The sequence below is a fragment of the Diadema antillarum genome, unplaced genomic scaffold, assembly GCF_040938485.1.
Source record: "Diadema antillarum isolate AM-2024a unplaced genomic scaffold, OU_Dant_1.0 seq00000172_RagTag, whole genome shotgun sequence".
Taxonomy (NCBI): Eukaryota; Metazoa; Echinodermata; class Echinoidea; order Diadematoida; family Diadematidae; genus Diadema; species Diadema antillarum.
Genome location: NW_027271241.1, coordinates 651,076 through 673,426, shown reverse-complemented (window position 1 = coordinate 673,426; position 22,351 = coordinate 651,076). Strand labels below are relative to the sequence as shown.

At 36.8% G+C, this 22,351-nt stretch overlaps 2 protein-coding genes across 2 annotated transcripts; both read right to left on the bottom strand.

Annotated features, from left to right (window-relative positions):
* Positions 1–596: 596 nt before the first annotated feature.
* On the bottom strand, positions 597–8,130 carry LOC139728293 (selenoprotein S-like). Its single transcript, XM_071639243.1, has 6 exons — positions 7,947–8,130; positions 5,602–5,739; positions 5,009–5,115; positions 3,559–3,648; positions 2,558–2,618; positions 597–1,161 (listed from the first exon to the last, which is right to left on the bottom strand). Exons 1-6 carry the CDS (start codon positions 8,029–8,031, stop codon positions 1,088–1,090), a joined length of 555 nt encoding a protein of 184 aa, XP_071495344.1. The 5' UTR covers positions 8,032–8,130; the 3' UTR covers positions 597–1,087.
* Positions 8,131–14,048: 5,918 nt separating this feature from the next.
* LOC139728292 (neurotrypsin-like) lies at positions 14,049–17,771 on the bottom strand. Its single transcript, XM_071639241.1, has 3 exons — positions 17,566–17,771; positions 15,666–15,992; positions 14,049–14,479 (listed from the first exon to the last, which is right to left on the bottom strand). Exons 1-3 carry the CDS (start codon positions 17,672–17,674, stop codon positions 14,070–14,072), a joined length of 846 nt encoding a protein of 281 aa, XP_071495342.1. The 5' UTR covers positions 17,675–17,771; the 3' UTR covers positions 14,049–14,069.
* Between the last annotated feature and the right edge of the window lie 4,580 nt (positions 17,772–22,351).

Sequence of the window (22,351 nt, the reverse complement as noted above, 5' to 3'; positions counted from 1 at the left end):
TAATTCTATTTTTTTTCCTCTCTAAATCACTTACAAGTATCCAAAATGAGATTTTCTACTTTGCGACAGACCCTTTGGCTAATTAATTACGAGTGCTGCATACAATTTTGCAATGTAAATACTTATATGCACACAAATAATCATAATCATGCTGTTCTTGCTTTTACTGACTTTTTAAAAGCATCGGCATGTGCACAAAATACTCCTTTTGAGGTCAATGAAAGGTGAAAAGTTCAGTTAAAAAGCGTTCAATGATCATGCGTGCTAAACAACGTATGTAGACACCCACTGCAAAAATAGAACACATAAAAAGTTACGTACACAAGCAAGATGTCACGAGATGTCCATTCAAACTACAACAATAATGTACACAGTGCAACTCCACTGTGTATGTCGTAAGGATCAGTTTCCTCAACTCAGGTGATCAGTCCATTGTGCCACATTTTTGCGATGTTACCCATAATCAATGAGCTACCTGCCAGGGAAAGAAACTACCAATTACTGTAGTAATATTTCAAACCACAAGTTTTTGTGTGCATGAAACTTTTGCAAATTTCTCAAGGGGCCAAGTTTTGCGAAAGTAAAATGCACACAAAAGTTTTTGTCTACACAATGTACTGAATGCCAGTCACCAGTTAACGAAACTTTTATACCACCAAAAAGACCGTCCTTTTGAATTTGTAAAAGCTTAATGCTGTGAATGTTTCTGGTTTAACAGTATTAGTGCATAGAGTAGTTATCACTTTTTATAAATTCTTTCTTCAATATGCCAAATTTACAAATTTAATGAGACGATTTCCATGAGGATTGATTGATTGTTTGCATGGGACACCTATTCAAGGGATATCAGCATGGGAACGACTTTATACCTTATATAAAACATTCTTTTTACAGGGAAGTTTTCTAAAATCTCGCTGGCAGACAGTAAATGGAATAATTGAGTTTGTCAGATCACAGGCACCATGTGTTGTTAAGCAATGGCACTGATTGCACAGGACTGATCTACAATAAATAACAATAACAAAAACAAGAAACAGATATAAGGACATCACGTGACAGTCTGGCGGCTTGTGTACGACCTTTAACCTCATCCACCTCCACTGAAGCCACGGCGGGCTGGACGAAATCCTGACCCCTGACCTCCCCAGAGAGGATTGTAATCTGTGTAACAGAGAGAGAGAGAGAGAGAGAGAATGGGGATAAGGTCATTGGAGAGTGAGTACGACATGATAAATCATGTAATGCACTTAACCCGTTGAGGACGGGCTGAATTTGCTACATCACACATTTCCCATAGACACCTGCCCGAGCATACTCAGGACTCATCCTCAACAGGTTAAGAAGGCTTTGAAACTGTCCTGTTTGGGGAAGGCTTTGGCTGAGAAGTTGTGAATCTATCCACTCACATGTTATGTCATGTGTTTATTCTTCAGGGCATACAGTCTGAAGTAATATGCATTGCATTTCGGTTGTATCAACGCGTATCATCACTATCACTGCTTTTTATTATTATGATGGAGAACTGTTGTGATTATGAGACATGCAGAAAGTCATGCACTGTCAAATGTTATGGAACGTAGCCATTGCCACGACAGAGACGCGACTTCATTGATTAGGAGTTCCTAATGACTAAAGCAATTAAGCAACAGTGAAATGTTAAAAGCTAGAATACAACTTGACATTAATTCTTAAGTACATGAAAGACATTGTCATTTTAATTGTTTTAACCAAGTCCTCTAGCAGGGTGCACAATGGCCATGAAAAGAAGGACTATGATGATTATCTGTATAAATAGAATTGCCAAGCTAAATGACGATTTTTTTTTTTTAATACTAACACTGCACTATCAAGAGGAATGTTCAAGATATCATAAAATTACTTTCAGAGCAAGTTGCTTGTGTAAACATATTAGGGCTGATCTGTGTAACAGGAATAGTTTACTTCATATCAAAATTTTTCATTCCTGTGAGTCATAAAGACAACGCGAAATATTAACAGATGGCCAAATATCCAATCTTACGCAGTAATTCCAAAGCATTTTGAATGCTGGTAAACGAACAGAACAAACTTTCATATAAGTTACAAATCATGAGTCTTCGATGAGAATTTGTTGTCTTTTTCAGGACATTCCTATCATCTCAGAAAATACTGCATGTACACAGTATGTTCCTGACAGTAACTTTCTGCCTCAATGGGCCTAACAGCCTTGGCAAGTATGATAATTGTGAGTCATAATTACCTCTGCCAAGGAGGTTACATGTATGATTTTGCCCACGTTGGTTTGATTGTTTGTCTGTTTGTCTGTGTGAAAAAAAAAAAAAAAAATCTGTGAAGAGATTTGGATGGAACTTGCAGGAAAAGTTGATGATGACACCAGAAATAGATCATTTTGGTAGTGGCCCCTAAAACAAAAGGCTTCTATATTGGGAAATTGGGCAATTTTCTGCATGCCTGTATGGACAGAAGTGGGTTGCTTGGCGGAGGTCTGCGCTCTCTGAGTGCTTTTCTAGTTTTGGTTGCCATGGTAATGCAGATGATTCAGAATGACTTTTCTCACCATCTCTTATCCTCTTTTTGGGTTTGTCTTGTTTCACTCTCTGTGCAGCAGCTCCTTCATCCTGTCACAAAGAAATCAGAGTGAATAGTGCATACAGTGTAAACATCAATGCTTTCATTACAGTACAGAGTCATACAATATACAAAAATGAAACTACAATTGTATGAATTGGTGAGTAGGCTCAGTCGGTAGCGCGTCTGCCTCCGACCCAAGCGACCCGGGTTCGAACCCGAGTCTGGACTGAGCAATGTTGTGTGTTATCACACCATTCCCTTTAGCAAGAGGCAAAACACTCTGTCCCTCCGATAGGACATAAAATGGAGAGTCACAACTCATGCACGTAAAAGATTCCGCTTCATTTATTCATCGCAGAGAGCAGGGTGTTTAACCCGGTGAAGTTGTCCCGCCTCACATCCAACTGGATCCCATGGAAGACCAGCTTATCGTAGCTCAATATGGGCTATCCATCAATGTTACAAATATTCTCTCATTGCCTGTCATTGTGGGGTTCAAATGACACTTGCTTTACATGTCTATTCAAACATGCTTGGTACAAATAAAGACAGTTTTCAGTATCTTCTTAAATCCACAAGTTCTTTCATGCAACATACATAAACTATTCACACTCCCAATACACATGTGAACCCTCTTGATATGAAACTACACATTGTGACATAGAACGAATATATGCATGGATGTAATGCCATGCACATAATCTGGTACAGTACATTATAACATCATACCTGTAACAAGGGGGGGGGGGGAGAGAAAGAGAAAGAAAAAAGAAAATGTAATGGCTGAAGAAAGTATCGATTCACAGGTTGGAAGATGGGTTTAAAGATGCGTACACCCAGACTGGAAATGGGTCTAAGCGTAAGTGCAAAAGAGGAGTCGATAGCATACGTGTAGGTGTCTGTAGGAAATTTGCGCCGTCCGCCCCCGTCCGCATTCTACTAAACCACCGGGTCTACAATGTATCAATGTGCCTTTAACTGAGTTACCTCTGTAACTTTTTTCTTGGACTTGTAGCCTAATCCTTTCTGATGCCTCTCCCAGTCTTCAATCTCCTCCTTGGATTTCTGCTCAGCTTTCTGTGTCAAAAGATTCCAGAAGATATGTCACATTGCATCAATTGCATATCTCACCATACAGCAAATAAAATATGTGACCCACTACAACAAAAGGATCCTAAAGTCGCTGACGGCTGAGCCGAAAAAAATCGAGTTTGAAGTCGCATCATCAAAATTGGTCAAAACAATCAGATTTCTGTTGTTGGCATAATTTTGTAGTGTAATGTCTTGTCTATCGTTTGCCGGCATTTCGAAGCTACTGTAAATGATCAAAGGAAAGACATAAAATCGGCGTTTTTCTGGGCCATGATTTTCCGACTTTCAACGTAAGAGAAATGTGTCCGAAGATTTGGATTTAGCGCCGCAGCTAGACTCCGCCCTAGCAACGAGGGAGTGATCTCATTGGTCAGTGTGTGGCATCCTGATTACTGATTGGTCGTGCGTAGACCGCTGGCGCTAAGCTTGAATGAACATCGCAGAGGTTGCTAGGAGCATGCCTTCTATTGTCAAGCGGTGAAAACTCTCTTGCCTCCCCTTGATCATGATAGCGTCGGAAGGAAAACTTTGAAGGCGTTTTTCTCGAAACTATGATTTCCTCAACCACTTGATATGCGCTAATAAAATCATCGGTATCTCCGCAACCGAGTACTTTTATGAGTTGTGCTATATATGAAATTAAAGTAGAATAGTAAGGGAATAATGTCATGCCATTATCAGAAAATTGTCCTCCTCCGACTTTCGGACCCTTTTGTTGTAGCGGGTCACATATGTTTGTACAGCATCATTTCCACAGAAAGTAATATGTCATGGCAGAAATATATGACAAAACTAGGTCTGACAAATTATACAACTAGGTTTGACAAATCATAAGATGTGCAAAACAATAGGCATGAGTGGATGGCTCCTAAACCAAAAATTGAATACATTTACTATCTATCAATTAATGTCACCTTTTAGGAAAAGCAATATCACTTGTGTCTCATGGCAAATTACAGAACTCCAGCGAAAAAGGAAATAAAGATGTAGAAGGACAAATGGCATTCATTGATGTACATACATTCAATTAATATCTGTGATTTACAGTATACAAAACATTCTTCTTTCTCTCTCTCTCATGACACTAAAAATGAGCACTTCTTACAAAATCTATTATCTGAAATATTTCTGAAAACACAAGGCCCTATTATGCCTACAATTTATACATGCTAATTTTTTTTTTTATTATTATCATTTTTCGTTTGTTACATCAATGTAAAAGATATCAGTTTTGAGTAGACACGTTGTATGTGCATTGCAGACATGCAAAAACTAGAGCATACATCTTTGCACAGGCATAGTGCTATAGCTGTATTTCAGTGATAATCTACTTCACCAACTTTACCTCTTTTTGTTTCTTTGCATACTCTTCAGCCTGTGCATCATACTGTGCTTGCAATCTTTCTCTCGCCCTCTCCATAGCCTCCTGCCGCCTCAGCACTTCATCTGCATCTGGAGGGAAATCATTACAAAAATACATCATATGATTTCTATCATTATCATCATCCATATTTACCACTTCATAAGGAGGTTTGATGTTTTATTTGTCCTTTTCTTTTATCAAAAAAGCTTTTTCTGGGTTCTAGGTTTGTGACACTCGCTTGGGTTAGTTGTGAGATTGCAATTACAATGTACAGTTGTATGTGAAGTGTTTCACTCTTGATTTCAGAAGGTGTTGATCCACACTGACAAAGCATTTAGTCTTTTGTAGCCAAATGGTGGTTTTCACAGGTCCTGCCCCATGCATGACCACACCATCTCAGGCTCTTGTATCAGCCCCTATCTCTTCCATTTTGAAATAATAAGCTGTAGGGGCTCGAGTGTGAAAGGTCTTCAGGTCCATCACCATCCTAAAATGAAGACTCTGTAACCCAGGAAGATTGGGAAAGAGGTTTGCTTTCATTTGCTTTAAAGAATTTCACAGAAAGTGAGACTTACCGTATCTTGAGTATTCATCCTCCTGTTTCCGTTGCTTTCTCCATCCTTGCAGTCTGGTATCCAGCCAGCTGTTGAGGTACACCAGACCGATTACTCCAAACAGAATGTACCAACCATAGCTGGCTACAAAATCTGAGGCTGCGGGAAGAGATATACATTTTTAAACAGTCACACATTGTGTATGATTCACTAGAGTATAGCCATAAAACCATACTCAGCCCTGTACACATTTATTCATTTATTTATTTATTTTTTATTTATTTATTTATTTATTTATCGTTATTATTATTATTATTTTTTTTTTGGGGGGGGGGTCACTCCACTTAACCCGTTCCTTCCGCAATTCTCTAAAATTTTAATACCTTTTAATGTTCCCAAACGAGATTCTTTTTACCCGCTGACAGAGAATGGACAGGTTGGCAATCCACCTGTGCGAAAGCAGTCAAGTGGTACAGTATGCATTCCCTCCCCACGGTCAACTACATGTACATGTGCCCTTGAGCAATAGAAATATCGATCGGGTGTGATGTATGAATAGAGCGTGCGCTTATGGACTCACAGAGTCTTTTGTTCTACACAAATCAGGCACCAGAATGCGATAACTGGGGTCAGCGAACCCAGATATCTACATTTAAAGGTGATCAGCTTTGATCGCTAATGTGTATGTTCATACTAGTTTTGTAGCTGAGCAAGGGCAAACTAAATCAGAACAAAGGTTAAAATACTACGAATTCATCAAACAGAAAGAGAACAAGTGTTGATAGGATAAACTCTAACCTTTTTATCAAACCCATTTTGGGGGACTTTATATTCAAGACAAAGAAGCATGAATTTAGGCCACGAAAGCAGGATCTCTTGTCTTCACTTTGGGAACCTGGTATACCAGGTTCCCGGTAATTCCCGCATATCAGTTGCTCCCACGGGAACCTGGTATACCAGGTTCCCGTAAGGAATGGGTTAAGGTATACAATGGTCACCACAATTAAGTCAATACAATTCTAGGCATGAGAGCTGATAATATTACAGCTTTTCTAGCCACTATCATCAGGCCATTCAGTTGAAAATATCAACAAATTTTCAATTAACATTTTTGCTGACCACTGTTTGTACACAGATGACAGTCCAGTGTTACGTACGGTGATGTTCGCCCCAAAATTTTCATGTTGGCACTCCTGCACAGACTCTAGATTTTTCAAATTCATAAAGTTCTTCCGTCAAGATGTTTTCATTGCAACTGATTGCAACTAATGTACATAATGTTACCATTTTACCAATGTCTGAGCATCTACACTCGACATCTACTATAGAGCTATTTTGTTACAATGTTCTACTGTACTAATCTAGTAAATTACAAGTGCATGCAGTGGCACACATGTTTGTAACTGCGACCAGCCCGTTCGGGATCCCACAGACAGACACAGTACACCTGTATCATGTGTGATACGGAGTGCCCCGGCCGGGTTAGCAGTGCCAGTGCAGTGCCCCAGTGGCAGTTCAGTGATGATCGATACAGCATACCTATACACTCTACATGTATGGAGGTGTATCCTATTACCGAACGATTTTTGTTTTATTGCTCCAAACGGGCAACGTTATGCAATAATTCAGCCAAAAATATCCTTAAATAGATAATCGAAATGCTGATGACTTTAGCTGTAACGAAAATACTTGAAAAATAAGCCAACTTCTAGAAAAAATCCGTATTTCAAATAACCCTTCCACAAAAGTTGTCTCTTTTTACCGACGCAAATCGTATTGTAATTACCGAACGTGCGCCCTCTCTCTGTATGGGGAAATTTGTACATTGTATTTTCGGTCAATGTTTATTAACGCAGGACAACGAACATCGAAATTTTAGCAATTATTACGTAAATTTGAGGTAAATTGCGTTTTTGTTTTTGTTTTTTTTGCTGCAGTTTAGCAATTTTCGGCACTGGCTTCCCCCGTGAGATAACAGCGCGTAGAGCGCGTAGTGCAATGAATGCGTATTCGAGTTGTTGTACGCGCTCCATTGACAAATTACACGTTCGGTAATAGGATACCTGACTATACAGCTTACTTTTATCAGAAAGTAAACCCTGTAGCTCCATTGTACACAGTTGTTAGCCAACGCAAGCAAGTTATCAATTATTCCAGGGCCCCATGCCTTTCATAAACAAATGATAAAAGTGTGTTAGAGTTGTATAGATCTGCATTTATTTAGTACTAGTGTGATTGGGGTGGCTGTCTCAAAAGGAAGTCTTTCCTTTTATGAAATGGGGCCCAGATACTGTATTACATGAGACGACTCACTAATTTTGGCCTAGTCTACTCAGTCAGCTCAGCTGCTAACGTTAAACCGTTACCTGCTGCAAAGCCGTAGGACACACTCTCTGGAGTTGTGTTTCCTTCCTCCTCATTCAGCTCTCGATGCTCAAAGATTCCCGACATATTTGCGAAGAAAGTTCAGATTTGACTCGCTAGAACTGCATCTTAATCTTTAGACTGTAAATCTGTCACATGGGACCATCGGGATCGGATAAGTGTGACCTCTAAATTGCTTTACGGATGAGTTGTTGTCACAAGTCGCATGCACTTTATTACGTAGACAGCTGTACTGCAATACGTGTAGAATGTTCCTTGTTTACAAACGGTTCGTTGCACGCTCATTCGCTCCGCGAGAAAAGCTTGCTGACCCCATTCGTTTCTGTTCAAAGTCCCAAGCATGACGTGTTGTTGTTCAGTATAGTGGCAACCTCATTTCCAAAAACAATATCGGTCCTCATTGGGGATTACAGTCATGTACTGTACACTGTACCACCATTATTCCCCAGGTAAATTCCAATAGTCTACCCAGGCCTCCTCCTCCTCCTTCTCCTCCTCCTCCTCCTCCTCCTCCTCCTCCTCCTCCTCCTCCTCCTCCTCCTCCTCCTCCTCCTCCTCCTCCTCCTCCTCCTCCTCCTCCTCCTCCTCCTCCTCCTCCTCCTCCTCCTCCTCCTCCTCCTCCTCCTCCTCCTCCTCCTCCTCCTCTTCTTCTTCATCTTCTTCTTCTTCTTCTTCTATTTCTTCCTTCTTCCTCCTCCTTCTTCTTCTTCCGCTTCGTCTTCTCCTCTTCAACACAGTATTATTATGCAAGTTTACTGCAAGTGAGAGTCAATATAAGTAATACTTATTTTTTGTTTATTTTACTTTTTTAGATTCCAGACAGCAGGGCCTTGTTGGTTGATTTGCACTTGAATAGCTAGATCATATTTACCCGGTACGCTTAAATGTATTGTAAATTCTAAGCTCTTCCTATTTTCAAAGTCAAATCTGTATTTAGTTGATCAAGAAGGTCCATTGGTTGCCTTTGTACAATTTAATGTATTAAAGGACGACTCCACTTTCCCGTGTTGATTGAGAAAATGCAGCATTATTATTCGAACAAATCCGAAGTTTTAGGAATTTTCGTTCAAAGGTTATGAATTTCTAAAATAGTCATCCCTGCGCAGTCCCTGCTGGGTGTGAGAAGACTATGTCCCATGCGTATAGAACGACAAAAGGAAATTAGAGAGAATTTCACAAAATGTTACTTTTTGAAAAAAAAAAGTGCACATTTCCTCGACTTTTCACAGGCGTGTGAGATTAATATTATTCCTCCTTCTTTCTGAAAGAGACAAGCTTAGTATAAATTTTTATTCCATTATGGGAGAAAAGTAAAAATATATTGAATCTTCTTTATATTTCTTTTAAAAAATGTATGGTTCTTCAGATGTGTCATTGACCTATTTCGGCGAGACGACTGTGTCGTTCTAGGCCTACACATGTGATATTACAAGCTGTATACTCTCTAAAAAAAAATCGAGTAAAATATTCACTCTTTCAAGAGTGAATACAAAAAAGAGTGAATTTCGAGTGAAATTGGAGTGAATTTTGAGTGAAAATGTTCATTTTCACTCATTTTGGAGTGACGTCAGGGATCACTCCAAAATCTTCGAGTGATCCCTGACGTCACTCCAAAATGAGTGAAAATGAGCATTTTCACTCAAAATTCACTCCAATTTCACTCGAAATTCACTCTTTTTTGTATTCACTCTTTTTAGAGTGAAAATTTTCACTCGATTTTTTTAAGAGAGAGGTATAGTATTATCTTCTCATCCAGCTGTAACTGAGCAGAAAGACCAATAATAATATTCATAACTTTTGACGGCGGATTGTGCGATTTTCCTGGAAACTTTCACTGATGCATTCTAGGCCTACTATTATTGCTGCACTCACTCATTCCACAACTCTATGAAGGTGAACTTCTTCTTATAAATGTATATTCAGCTTCAACAGTCATGTTTTGTATAATTGTTATTCTTAACTTGCATGTGTACATAATTATAGAATTATTAGATATTCCCATATGTACACATTCAAGTAAAGAATAATAATTATACAAAACATGACTGTTGAAGCTGAATATATACTTGGTTGTATGGTGCATTTTTTCTTCTTGACTTTAGAAATATTTTCCTGCCAGCTTGTAGGGCCGTTCAAGTGTTATATCGTTATTGCATTCGCTATTATCCCAGGATAGTGACTGGGTATCATGAGGAGGTATAAGAAATGCATAAATTTCTGAGTTCGGGAATTGGTCAGTGAATGACTTCGCGGCTTTGGCGCAAAACGAACTCTATTCTTGTTACGCATGATATTTGCGATTGATTGTGATATGCCAAGCAAACAAACAAACAAGCAAAACAAATAGAAGAAAATGCAGGATTTATGTTATCATAATTTCAGGAATATTCCTTATGTTCCAAGTGATGATCACTGTCAGGTTTTATTCCAGTTTCTTAATAAAATAGGCCCTTTGATACTCTAACTTGTAATGGAGTCACTTTAAAAATAGGTTCCAAAATGGCACTATAGATGGCGCTAGCCCATCTAATTGCGATGAATCTCTGTTCATAAATTATTAACTCTAATCAAGAGTTCCCAGCAAGCACATCTATTTTAGACAAAGCGACACCCTCTGACTGCGTCAGTATAGTTGTTCCACTGTTTACGGTGTATTGATGATACAGGAAAAAATGATGAAAGTATAATGAAAAGATAGTAGATAGAAAAATGGGTAAAGATTTTTTAGTTTCTATCCCTATTCGCTGATAAATAAGCAAATGGATATATGGAATATCACTTTACTTTGAGATAAATTATTCTGCGAATTTAGAAATTTCGGAACATTCTTTATACAAATCTAATATTTTGAGATTAAATCTGCTAACAAAATATAAAAGAAATTTTGGGATATTTCTTTATCACAGCTTTTAGAATAGTCCCTGTTAGACCTCTGTATCAAATTCCTGAGGTATCACTAAAAAGGATTTATTTTCCTTTGTTATTGTGATGATGGACTGGATAAAAAAAAAAAAATGTTTAAAGATGACGCTTAACCCGTGTATAGAGTCGACATCCAACTTCATATTTACATACCATTCTCATAACTTGAATTGTGTAATTGACTGACTGCGTCAGTACAATGTTCCACTGTTTACAGTGTATTGATACAGGAAAAAAATAATGAAAGTAATGAAAAAAAAAAGAGTAGAATAGAAAAATGGGTAAAGATTTTATAGCTTCTATCCCTATTATGCGCTGATAAATAAGCAAATGGATATATGGTATCACTTTATTTTGAGATTAATTATTGTTCGAAAAGAAAAAAAAAAGAATAATTTAGAAATTTCGGAACATTCTTTATCAAATGTATTATTTTGAGATTAAATCTGCCAACAAAATATAAAATAAATTTTGGGATATTTTTTTTTTTATCATAGCTTTTAGAATAGTCCCTGTTAGACCTTTGCATCAACTTCTTGAGGTATCACTGAAAAGGATTTATTTTGCTTTATTATTGTGATGAGGGACTGGATTTTCTGAAATGTAAAAAAAAAATGGCGTTTAACTCGTGTTGCGATCCAACTCCATATTAAATTTTACATACCATTCTCATTAACTTGAATTGTGCGATTGTGTGTGTGTGTGTATGTGTGTGTGTGTGTGTGTGTGGTGTGTGTGTGTGTGTGTATTGTGTGTGTGTTTTGTTTGCGTGTCTGCGTGGAACGGCATGCCTTTTTGTGTGTGATGTGCTATGTGAGCTTGTGTCATTATACACCTCACTGATGAGTCGCCGACGTCTTTTCGTTGGGCTTTTATAAAACGCAACGACACTCCTGAAATGGACGAATGCGAGTGCTTTTTCGCGCCATAATACGAATATTATTGTTCTCTTTGCCAGCTATAGGATGCCTACACATAATGACTGTTATATGTGGTATAGTCCATGATAGCATTTCTATACTGATCTCTCTCTCTCTCTCTCTCTCTCTCTCCCTCTCTCTCCCTATACACCGTTGAACTGCCTTGTAGGCCACTTTTCTCCAAATACCATTATTCACCTTCATTCAATGACAAAAAAAACCAATTTGGTATAACTGCACATCGTAGCAAAACATTTTATAAGCTATTCTGGTACATAACATCGATTCTGCATTTTTGGAAAAGAAAATTTAACAGCGGCAATGAATGAAACATGCATTATAATGAAATCAATATATAGCACAGCAAAATTACCAGTAAAAATGAAATGGAAGTACACCCTATAAAATATATACATGTGCATCATAGGGTCCTATCCAACATAAAACTAATATCTCATCTATAAACAGTTTCCCCAACTGTCTTTCTGAACAACATTATGCATGTATCTTTTCAACCATCCCCAACAATTAATGTGATTAAACTGTCTGAACGCATATATTTCAGGGTCTGAAACGTAACATCTTACCAGTACTATTATATAGAAATGAGTTACAGTGTATTTTGAAGAACACCGCATTCAATCTCGTTAAGTGGTCACACAGAAATAAGGATCGTTGTGAAAAACCTAATGTCATATATATAAAACCTAGGTCTGTTTCTCCCAAGTTTAGAACTTCGATGCTTGTGTGTGTGTGTGTGTGTGTGTGTGTGACAAGGCTGAACACAATCTATAGACAGAACGTGGAGGGGATTGAGGACCGGTCTGACATGCTCTATACAAAGATCCTCATTCTCTTCGACCACTGAAGCAAAATGGATTGTGTTTTTTCTGTAATACGTGAGTAATAAGCTGTAGTTTCGTACCCTTAAATATTGTATTTGGATTTATTCACTATATAGTTTTATAGTTATCATTGTGGAGGTCCCCACTGTTAATTTTTGGGACATACCTTCTCGTCGAGGTATAGTTTCTAATTTATGCCCATTGACTGCAACATGGGAATTAAAGACACTGCGTTCGTCCCATCATTGTTGCTTGCTAATACATGTACAAACATTAAAGTGTCTGCAACTGATATGTTTTATCAGTTATAAAGCATCATCATCAAACATATCAATGTCACTCAATTCTATCAATATTGTGCACTGAGATGCATTGAAATCTTAACAGTCATTGAAACACGAATTAAACCAATGAAACACGCAATGTCAAGTTCCTTCCACCGAAGAAAGTTAATTCAAACAAACGTTTTATTTTCACTACAGTATGATGAAAAGTTAGCGAAGTTTTACTGCTTCAGAAGAAGAGTGATAGCCATTATTGTTCACAAACACTCTAATGTAAATCAAGTGAGACAATCACTTCACTGATTCAAAACTAGATCTGTCCACTGGGTTCTACATTAGTGACAATGGTTGATTATTCTATCATTCAGATGTACAACATGTCCTTTAGAAAAATTTTCAATCAGTGTTTTTTTTTTTCTCAACACGGTCACTACCAATTAATAATAAAAAAAAAAAAAACTCCGCTCAAATCTTCAGTGGAAAATATACAGAAGAATGCAGACTTTACATAGTACAGATTCTCAAAATTGTTCTTTGAAAATTAACCTGTTGGATATCATAACCCTATGTTATTCACAATAATAAATTATGATCCTGAACATTATGAATTACAATTGTATAAGTTTGAAACTGCGCGGTAGAAGTTACTTTGTAAGATATAAATTGGCAAATGAAAAATAGATGCCTATCAATACAGTACAATGATTGACGGTATAATGCCAACAAGCCATGCATATTATAAAACATGGGCCCTATTGTATGGTCATCTTAACTGATTGAAAAGAGGTGTAATCTCCACGTAAGTATGACTGGCAAATTTGGACCGTTTACCGACAACATTGACCTGATTTCTGTAGCTATCATATAAAATAATCATATTTGGGTAAATTTTACAAGTTGATACTCATGATTTAGCAGGTTAATGTTCTTGTCAGCGAGAAGAAAATAACCGGAAGAGACACAATAACTGTCTTGATATAGAGCTTAGATTATTTGAATAATCTTAAAATGGAAAGATGCATAGAATTTGTCCTATATGACGAACTATTTCCGTGAAAGATGTAACTCTGTTGGTCTTATGGTTGTAACTGTCTTGGCCTTGGCTGTTAACTTCTCAGCATAACATCTTTAACCTACATGTAAATCAGTGCAAGAAGAGATGCAGCTAAGATGGCAAACACCGTGTGAGCTGCCAGATATAGGCTTGTGCCCTTGTTGACAAAGAAGGGATAGCAGGAGATTCGGACGATCTCTTGGTTCGAGCAGTTGCCTCTACCCCAATCGTCGTGCTCGCACTCCGAGAGATCCGTCCCGTAGCTCCAGGGGCAGTCCACGTTGGTGAGGTGGATGGGCCCAGTGTCGAGTCCCGCCACGCTGATCGGCTCCGAAGCGTTGACGCCGGCGAAGTCGAGCTGCCTGCAGACCGTGCTCATCTCGTAGTAATGCCACTCGTCGTCATAGCAGATCGAGCCCCACTCGTTGTCATGCAAGATTTCGACGCGGCCTTCGTAGATCGTTTGACCGCCCACAAGACGCAGTGATCCTTTGCAATTAAAGTAACGAGAAAGGCCGAGATATTCAACAGAGCCTACACATTCTGATTTCATTTATTTCCATTTTTTATTGCATATTCGTGCGATTTTGTTAATTTACTTTCTTGATATTTCTTGAGGTGACAATTGAAAGTGGGTTTACTCTCTTAAAAAAATCGAGTGAAAATTTTCACTCTAAAAAGAGTGAATACAAAAAAGAGTGAATTTCGAGTGAAATTGGAGTGAACTTTGAGTGAAAATGCTCATTTTCACTTATTTTGGAGTGACGTCAGGGATCACTCGAAGATTTTGGAGTGATCCCTGACGTCACTCCAAAATGAGTGAAAATGAGCATTTTCACTCAAAATTCACTCCAATTTCACTCGAAATTCACTCTTTTTTGTATTCACTCTTTTTAGAGTGAAAATTTTCACTCGATTTTTTTTAGAGAGTACATGATGTATCACATAGGCCTATACAATGTTATTAATAATGCTGCAGATAATTACAGTAAGTCACTGACAAATTTCTTGTCATCCGGCGCCGACCCGATGCCTAAATTTGATATCTTTGAGTTACGTTGTATATTTTTGACAAGTTATTTTTGTTAACCCGTTCCATCCGGGAAATTGGTAACCCGTGTATTAAGTCTGTGAGGATTTTAGAATCCAGTATTGAACGGGTTACGTGATTAATTATGGCATAGATCTATCGCACTGAGAATGTCATTTTTTTTTTGCTAAAAACTAGTGTGTCTTGTAACAATAATGATAATGATAATGATAATAATAGTAATAAGAACACACAAAAAATGTATTATATGCCAAAGTTTTATACTCATTGTAACGTGTTTAGGTGGAACAAACATGCAAGAAGCATTTTCTTGGCTGTCAGCTTATACCAATTAGCATAAGACAGTTATAGACATTCAAACTTCATCTTATTAAATAATCATTCAAAGAATATCATTCAGTCTTAGTTCTGTTTTAGCTAGAGCTTTTATATTTATTGTCTGAAGTAATTATTTTGGGAAATGCAACAATTACCTTTAAAACACTTTTTTAAAAAAAGAAGAACACTTTGAAAACTTTCAAGAAATACCGGTACTCAGATAATGATTTCGAACCCAGAATTTTTTTAAGTGTGTGTGTTGGGGGGGGGGGGGGGGGGCGACGATGAGAAAGAAAAATAGAATACCTTCGTGATAGCACTCGACAGCTGCAGGCCCCTCCCACTCGCATTCATACCCCTCCTCTTCATGACGGCACTCAGACAGCTCTGTTTCAAAACCAAAGCACTGCACCCGCGAGTAGTGGACAGGACTGCCCAACTCATCCAGGTGGTCGTACTCCCACCAGCGAGCCACCCGATAGGCGCCAGCTGAGTACCCCAACTGTTGGCAGACCACCGAAGCATCAACCTCGTCCCACAAATAGTCTGCGCACACCGTGCCCCACGTGGAGTTCAAGAAAATTTGCACTATTCCTTCGTAGTCATTCTTAGATTCGACAAGGCGAACTGAACCTTTTTGGGGGAAATATGCAAACGAATGGAAAGAAACAGAACAAATTATAGTGAATGAACAAATAAAGTCACGTGTTAGAATAATAAGGATTGAATTATTATCGCAATATAGGTGTTATTATAGCATTCATAAGCATAAATTAAGAAGGTAAATGAATGAAAAGAATAGAACAGAAAAAAAAGAAAAGAAAAGAAAGGAGAAGAATAGAATAGAATAGAATAGAGGAAAGTAGACTATTGCAGACCAGTATAAGAATACGCTGGACTATAGAATGCAAAACAAAAGAAAAGAATAGAATAGAATAGAATAGAATATAGAACAGAATAGCTAACATTCAACGGAAATACCAAAAAAAAAAATGATCACGAACTATGATTAATAGAATGCAATCATATTGCATGATATAAGAATGATACACATCAATAAAAGTTTACAACTATAGCCATAAAGCTATCATGAAGATACATTTATGCGTTCTGACACTCTGACACAGCACGCGAGTACATTTTTTTAGATAGGTGTGTGTGTATGTGTGTGTGTGCATATTATACAAATTTGTGTGTCGAGATCGAGAGAAAGAGAGAGAGAGAGAGAGAGAGAGAGGGAGGAGAATGTGTTTATCAAAATAGCTTTAAAAGAGACTAAATTAGCAGCGAAGACAGATAAGGTGACACTATACACAACCACTGGAAATCTATAATTCGCGTACTACTGCAGTTAGTATGCAATATGTGCTCAACAGAAAACAAACAAACAAACAAACCAGAAAAGGAAGCTCATGGAATGTCAAAGTTAGCGCACCAGCTCTGTATTTTTCCAGACCAGCCCACCCCACCCAACACCTTTGATAATAATGTCACCAAAAATGTGCATAGCTGTATACAGGTATATATGGGGCTATAAATAGGGGATGATGTAATGGTATCACGAGACTCCAATTCGCTTGCACGCATATTTAAATTTCGTTTATTCTCCACTGTTGCAAACACAAACAGGAAATATTGATATCATAAACTGCAGCAATTTCTTCTTGATTTTCAACAATAATAGTAATAAAAAAAAAATCATTTCAAGATGTTACGGGGGAATATAGTTGATAACGTATTTACGTATAATATCCTAGCTCGAATTATGACAATATATACAGGGGACGTTTGTATCTATAAAGGTGATGACACATCATGCCGGCCTTTTGCGTGCTTGAGTGTCTTGAAATTTGCGACACTTCTGAATCTGAATATCTTTATGTTTATCTTTTTTGACGAGTAGATACAGACTATTATATTTTATCTATATAATTTATTGATTTAAAGAATTGGAGAAACTTAATCATTTATAATTATTCTTTAAATGAATAACTCAAGTAAGAAAAGCAAAATTTGAGAGAAAAGAAAGAAATGATACAAAACGTTCATTTAGATATTAAATTCACTTGTCATTTATGTCAAATCTTTAACAATTATCTTACTCAATATGGCAGAAATTGGAGGTGGTTCAGCAAATTCACAAACATACAAAATACAGAACGTCGGACATCTACTTCAAACTGAGCGCTTGAAACTTTATTCCTACCTGATAGAACATCCTCAGGTACTGTGCGTGTAGTGTTGTCTGCCTTGGCGTTTTCGAAAAGGACGACGACCAGCAGGACGACAATCGCCTTCGACATTGTTCCTGCCATCCTGTTAGAAAAGGTTCTGAATCGCTCTTTCAGTTACAGTGTGTGTAGTCTGTTCGAGTCCAGGCAAGTGCAATGATGAATTTCGGCTTCTCTACATCAAGAGTGCTCGGTATTGTTTGATTACAGAGGGGAAAAAAAATGAAAAGAAAATAATAGATGATGACGTACTAACTTGAACAAAGGAGGGACGGAAACGCTAGTCATGGTCTTCTCTTTTCTTCAGCATATTGATAATGTACGTGATGTATATAGGTCTGAGCAAACATAGAGGAATTTCACATATAATGAAGCAAAGTTAGGGGCAAACATTAACAACAGATTTGATTTAATGTGAAAAAGTTTGATAATGCAATATCGAAAGGAGAAGTTTTTTAATTTTTTTTTTTCATGCAAAGCCTTATTAACAGCATCAATAGCCTTGCTGTCATAACAAATTATGCTATAAAGAGAAAATTACAACAATTATATAGTTTTTGTGATAGAAACGATAATGATAACAGCAACAATAAAAAAATGAAATGAAAATAGGGACATTTTAAATCAATTCTTGTCTTTCAGCGTGTAAATGGAAAAATAATCAAAGTGTAATAAAACTTGTAGAATTGATATTTCATATTGACATCAAGGATATGCGTTGTTTAGCTGCATCATGGTATTTGCTCATGGAAATTGAAATTTTACCAAACAAAATTAGGTCTTGCCTACACAGCAAAGAAAAGAAAAGAAGAGATTAAAAAAAAAAGATAAGATGGTTCTGGTACAGAAACACAGCAAGAAAGATCAAAGACTCATCAAAATGACCAAGGCACTATCATACGTACCACTTTATTGCTTGCCAGCAAATTGACGAAATGCAGACCACGTATGGTGGTCAAACGACAGGTAGTAACTGTGACTACAGCTCATTATACCAGTCTACAGTTCAGCATTTGACCTTGTACGAAGTTTGACAAAAGGGTGGAATAACAAAAAGTAAACTTTGCCTTTTTGAAAGTTCAATAACGCTGTTGAAATACGTTCAGTGTCAATAATAGGCTATTTTACGTGAACTTCTCAATTCTCATTCAATTTCTTTCTCCCTCCGTTGCCCTTTCTCTATTGGCAGTATGTCCCCCCCTCTCTCTCTCTCTCTCTCTCTCTCTCTCTCTCTCTCTATATATATATATATATATATATATATATATATATATATAAATATATACTGTAGTATATAGATATATATAATGTATACGTATAACATACATAATTATATATTGTATGTGTGCCGTGTATACTTGTATGATTATCTGTATAGATATATGAAGAGTTTTATTGCAAAATGCATGAGCTAAATATAAAAGCGTCATTTTTAAACATTTCAAAGTAAGTCCATCATCAAATAGAGCAAACTTAACTCTTACCAGATATACAGTAATACCTCGCTTGTGACATGACAAGAAATATTCTTGAAGTTATGAGTAAAAATCCTGTTATTTTCTTTGTTTCTTAGCAGCTTTAATCACAAATATCTCAACTTATCAAGAATGGAGTTAGCTCGTTTTGCAATGAAACTCATACTTTCATTATAATTATCTTATGAGTAGAATAAACTCGTTCTTTATTGGCAAAAACGCATTACCAGTTTATTTCTTCATTATTTTCTTCGTGGAGCCAATGCGTGAACTCTCAACATTAAACGCGTATATTTATGTACATATATATATATATATATATATATATATATGTGTGTGTGTGTGTGTGTGTGTGTGTGTGTGTGTGCGTGCGTGTGTTTATATATATATATCCATATATATATAAATATATATATATATATATATATATATATATATATATATAATTATTATATGAATGAATATCTTGCTTCCAAAAGGCGCTGAATCCATTGAAAATGATGGATTTATCGCGGCCTTTTGAAAGCAAGCTCTAAGCAGTATGAAATACTGTCTTATGGCATGAATTGCTTTGCTATTATACCACAGTCATTATGTAAAGACACTCCTACATTATTGTGCTTATATCTTCTGTATTATGTGGTGTGTTTCTTTCCCCCCCTCTCTACACCCCTCATACACACACACACACACACACTACACACACACACACACACACACACACACACACACACATGTTTCTCAATTTGGTTGTTAGAGTCTTGATTACACATTTTCAAATGTAGATTCTGGTTTAAAAAAAACAACATATTTTTAAGATATACGGGTACGACTCTTTCTCACACATTTTCTCATCAGGTGGACAAATTTCACTTTACACGAAAGGTGAAGATATCTAAGAAATATCACCTCCAACATGAAAACATATTCTTATATTTCATGTAGTATCTAGTCAACATACTGGCTGTAGTAGGCCCTACATACCTTTTTTTTAAAATGAATCTTCGATTCCGATTATTGAGACGTGCATTCACTATAATTTTTGCTATGCTGCCCCGGCAGTTAGTTAGTTAGTTTGTTTTTAAGATGCTCGTGTGTTGCGCTCGTATACATGGATCTTGGCTCATTGTGAAATTCTGCTTTATATCGATATACCTCAGTTCCGTTGCCCGACAGCTAAATATCTGTAATTAGGTAGGACGCGTTAAAAATATAATTTTATCCTCTTGCTCTTTTCATTAACTATCTGCCCTCGGTGATTTCTTTGAACTTCTATACACCGAAATGAAGTCGAGAGGCAAAACACTGTGAGAAATCATCCCTGGCCCGGAAAATACACTCTAGATCATAAAGATCAAATATTTTTCGACAAAGTTCCTTCTGTTTCTATTTTTCAATCTGAAGCATTTTATGTAACCGTGCACTGATATACGTTATTAGAATGTCCCTGACGCACGTTTGACATTGACTCTTAGTTATGAGCCGTAATAAACTAAGTGGCTGGTGTCTTTAGCATAAAACGATAACTACAAAAATAGACCTCAATGTAAATTAGGAATCATAAAGAAATTCTTTTTAATTTCCGTCATTTTTTCGGATGATGTTTTCTGATGATATCGTGGCTAAGTTTGCTTCACAGTCAGGCAGTGTTATCATTCAGTGACTGAAAAGCGGGTATATGTCCACCATGACATCTCATAAAGGACCTGCAGACGTCGTGGTGTACTGTATTAAATAGAGTGTTGACACAGTCAATGGCATGATCAGCATCCTATTCTTCCATCCGACTAAAGTGTCGGTCCACTGATACAAAGTTTATATAAGGATTTATCTTGTTGATATGGCTCGACAATGGTCACCCTATATAATCCTGCATGCCAAAATGATAGTGGGCCCATTAATACCCTCATTATACTAATGTGTATACTAAGCATGAGCTTTCCTTTCATATTATCTAAACAACGAACATTGTTCGTCTGAATTTCAAAGGGAAGCATATTATCATTTAAAAAGAAAATTAGATAACGTTAGGTTGAAATAAATGAGCACACAATTATCAATAACAACCAAGAACAAACCAAAAAATGTATAAGCGAGGTCAAAGACAATGTTGGTTAGGCATAGCTACCGTTGATTCAATTTACATTGTTAAAAGTTGTACATTATAGAAACATTATTTTGACAAGAAAAGATCCCCTGAGTAGTCGCTATGTGCCTGTAAAGGCTTCGATGTCCATGGACATAATCAACTGTCTCTCATTGTAGAGGAAAAACTCGGAAAGAAAGGAAAATAAAACAAGAAAAACTTTGCAAGGAGGAAAGTGTACTCGCTTATTAATATCAATAATTATCTTGCCAGCCTTGAAAGTAGGTTAATCTATGTCCTTCCACACAAAGTACTAGTAACCCATTGCAATGAAGATAAAATTGGTGGTGAATTTCACTACCTTTTTCAGTGTAGCCTCTTTAATGAACAACGAAAGAAAAAACATATTACTGGGTATACCCAAATACTATGAAGATGGCCGGATCAATTATTAATTGTCAAAAGAGAAAAGTTCTTTCCAATTTAACCAAGTTTTGTAGTTATATAATGACACATGTTTAGATTGCTGGTATTTTTTGTCCTTTTCGTAAATACTATACATATAAGCCTTTTTACAGGCTGTACCTTCTTTACAATTAATTTATAAATTATTTGTCTTCTCACTCTCCCCTTCCTTTTTTCTTCTTCTCGTTCTCGTCTCCATTATTATTTCCTTCATTCTTTGTTCACTTAGCGTATGAATATATATTTCTTTATATATCTTTGCGCTTTTTCTATTTTCTGTTTTTTTTTAATGTTTTTTCCGAACTATATATGCCACTCGTGTTTCTTTTGTTTATTTGTATAGGTACTTTGAATTGTCACCAGTTTTGTGTCCTACTCTCTCTTCCCTCTTCACCTCCATTTCTCTTCTCTCTCCTCTCTCTCTCTCTCTCTCTCTCCTTCTCTCTCGTCATATTTTCCTTTCTTTGTTTCTTTTTTTACCATATCATGCGTATATGGTATATTTCTGCACATTTCTTTTTCCGTTTCATCAATCGTATTTCATTCTTATCTACTTTGTCATAGTTGTTTTGTACACTTTTTAAAATTATTTGCAATTGTGTATTATTGAATTAATAATGTGATGCATTGTATAAGTTTTTACATTGGACTCCGATAGTACCCAGGGTATGGGTTGTTGAGCAAAATAAACTTTCAACTTTCAACTTTCAGCTTTCAAGTACAGTAGGCTCAAAT

Bases quoted from the DNA above. Each gene is read 5' to 3' on its own strand.
- LOC139728292 (XM_071639241.1), bottom strand. From the start codon at position 17,674: ATGGCAGGAACAATGTCGAAGGCGATTGTCGTCCTGCTGGTCGTCGTC. The intron at 15,993-17,565 runs GTAGGAATAAAG...TCCCCCAAAAAG, and splicing joins ACCTGAGGATGTTCTATCAG to GTTCAGTTCGCCTTGTCGAA. The intron at 14,480-15,665 runs GTATTCTATTTT...TTAATTGCAAAG, and splicing joins TGTCGAGTGCTATCACGAAG to GATCACTGCGTCTTGTGGGC.
- LOC139728293 (XM_071639243.1), bottom strand. From the start codon at position 8,031: ATGTCGGGAATCTTTGAGCATCGAGAGCTGAATGAGGAGGAAGGAAAC. The intron at 3,649-5,008 runs GTAAAGTTGGTG...CTTTTGACACAG, and splicing joins ATGCAAAGAAACAAAAAGAG to AAAGCTGAGCAGAAATCCAA. The intron at 2,619-3,558 runs GTAACTCAGTTA...TCTTTGTGACAG, and splicing joins CCAAGAAAAAAGTTACAGAG to GATGAAGGAGCTGCTGCACA.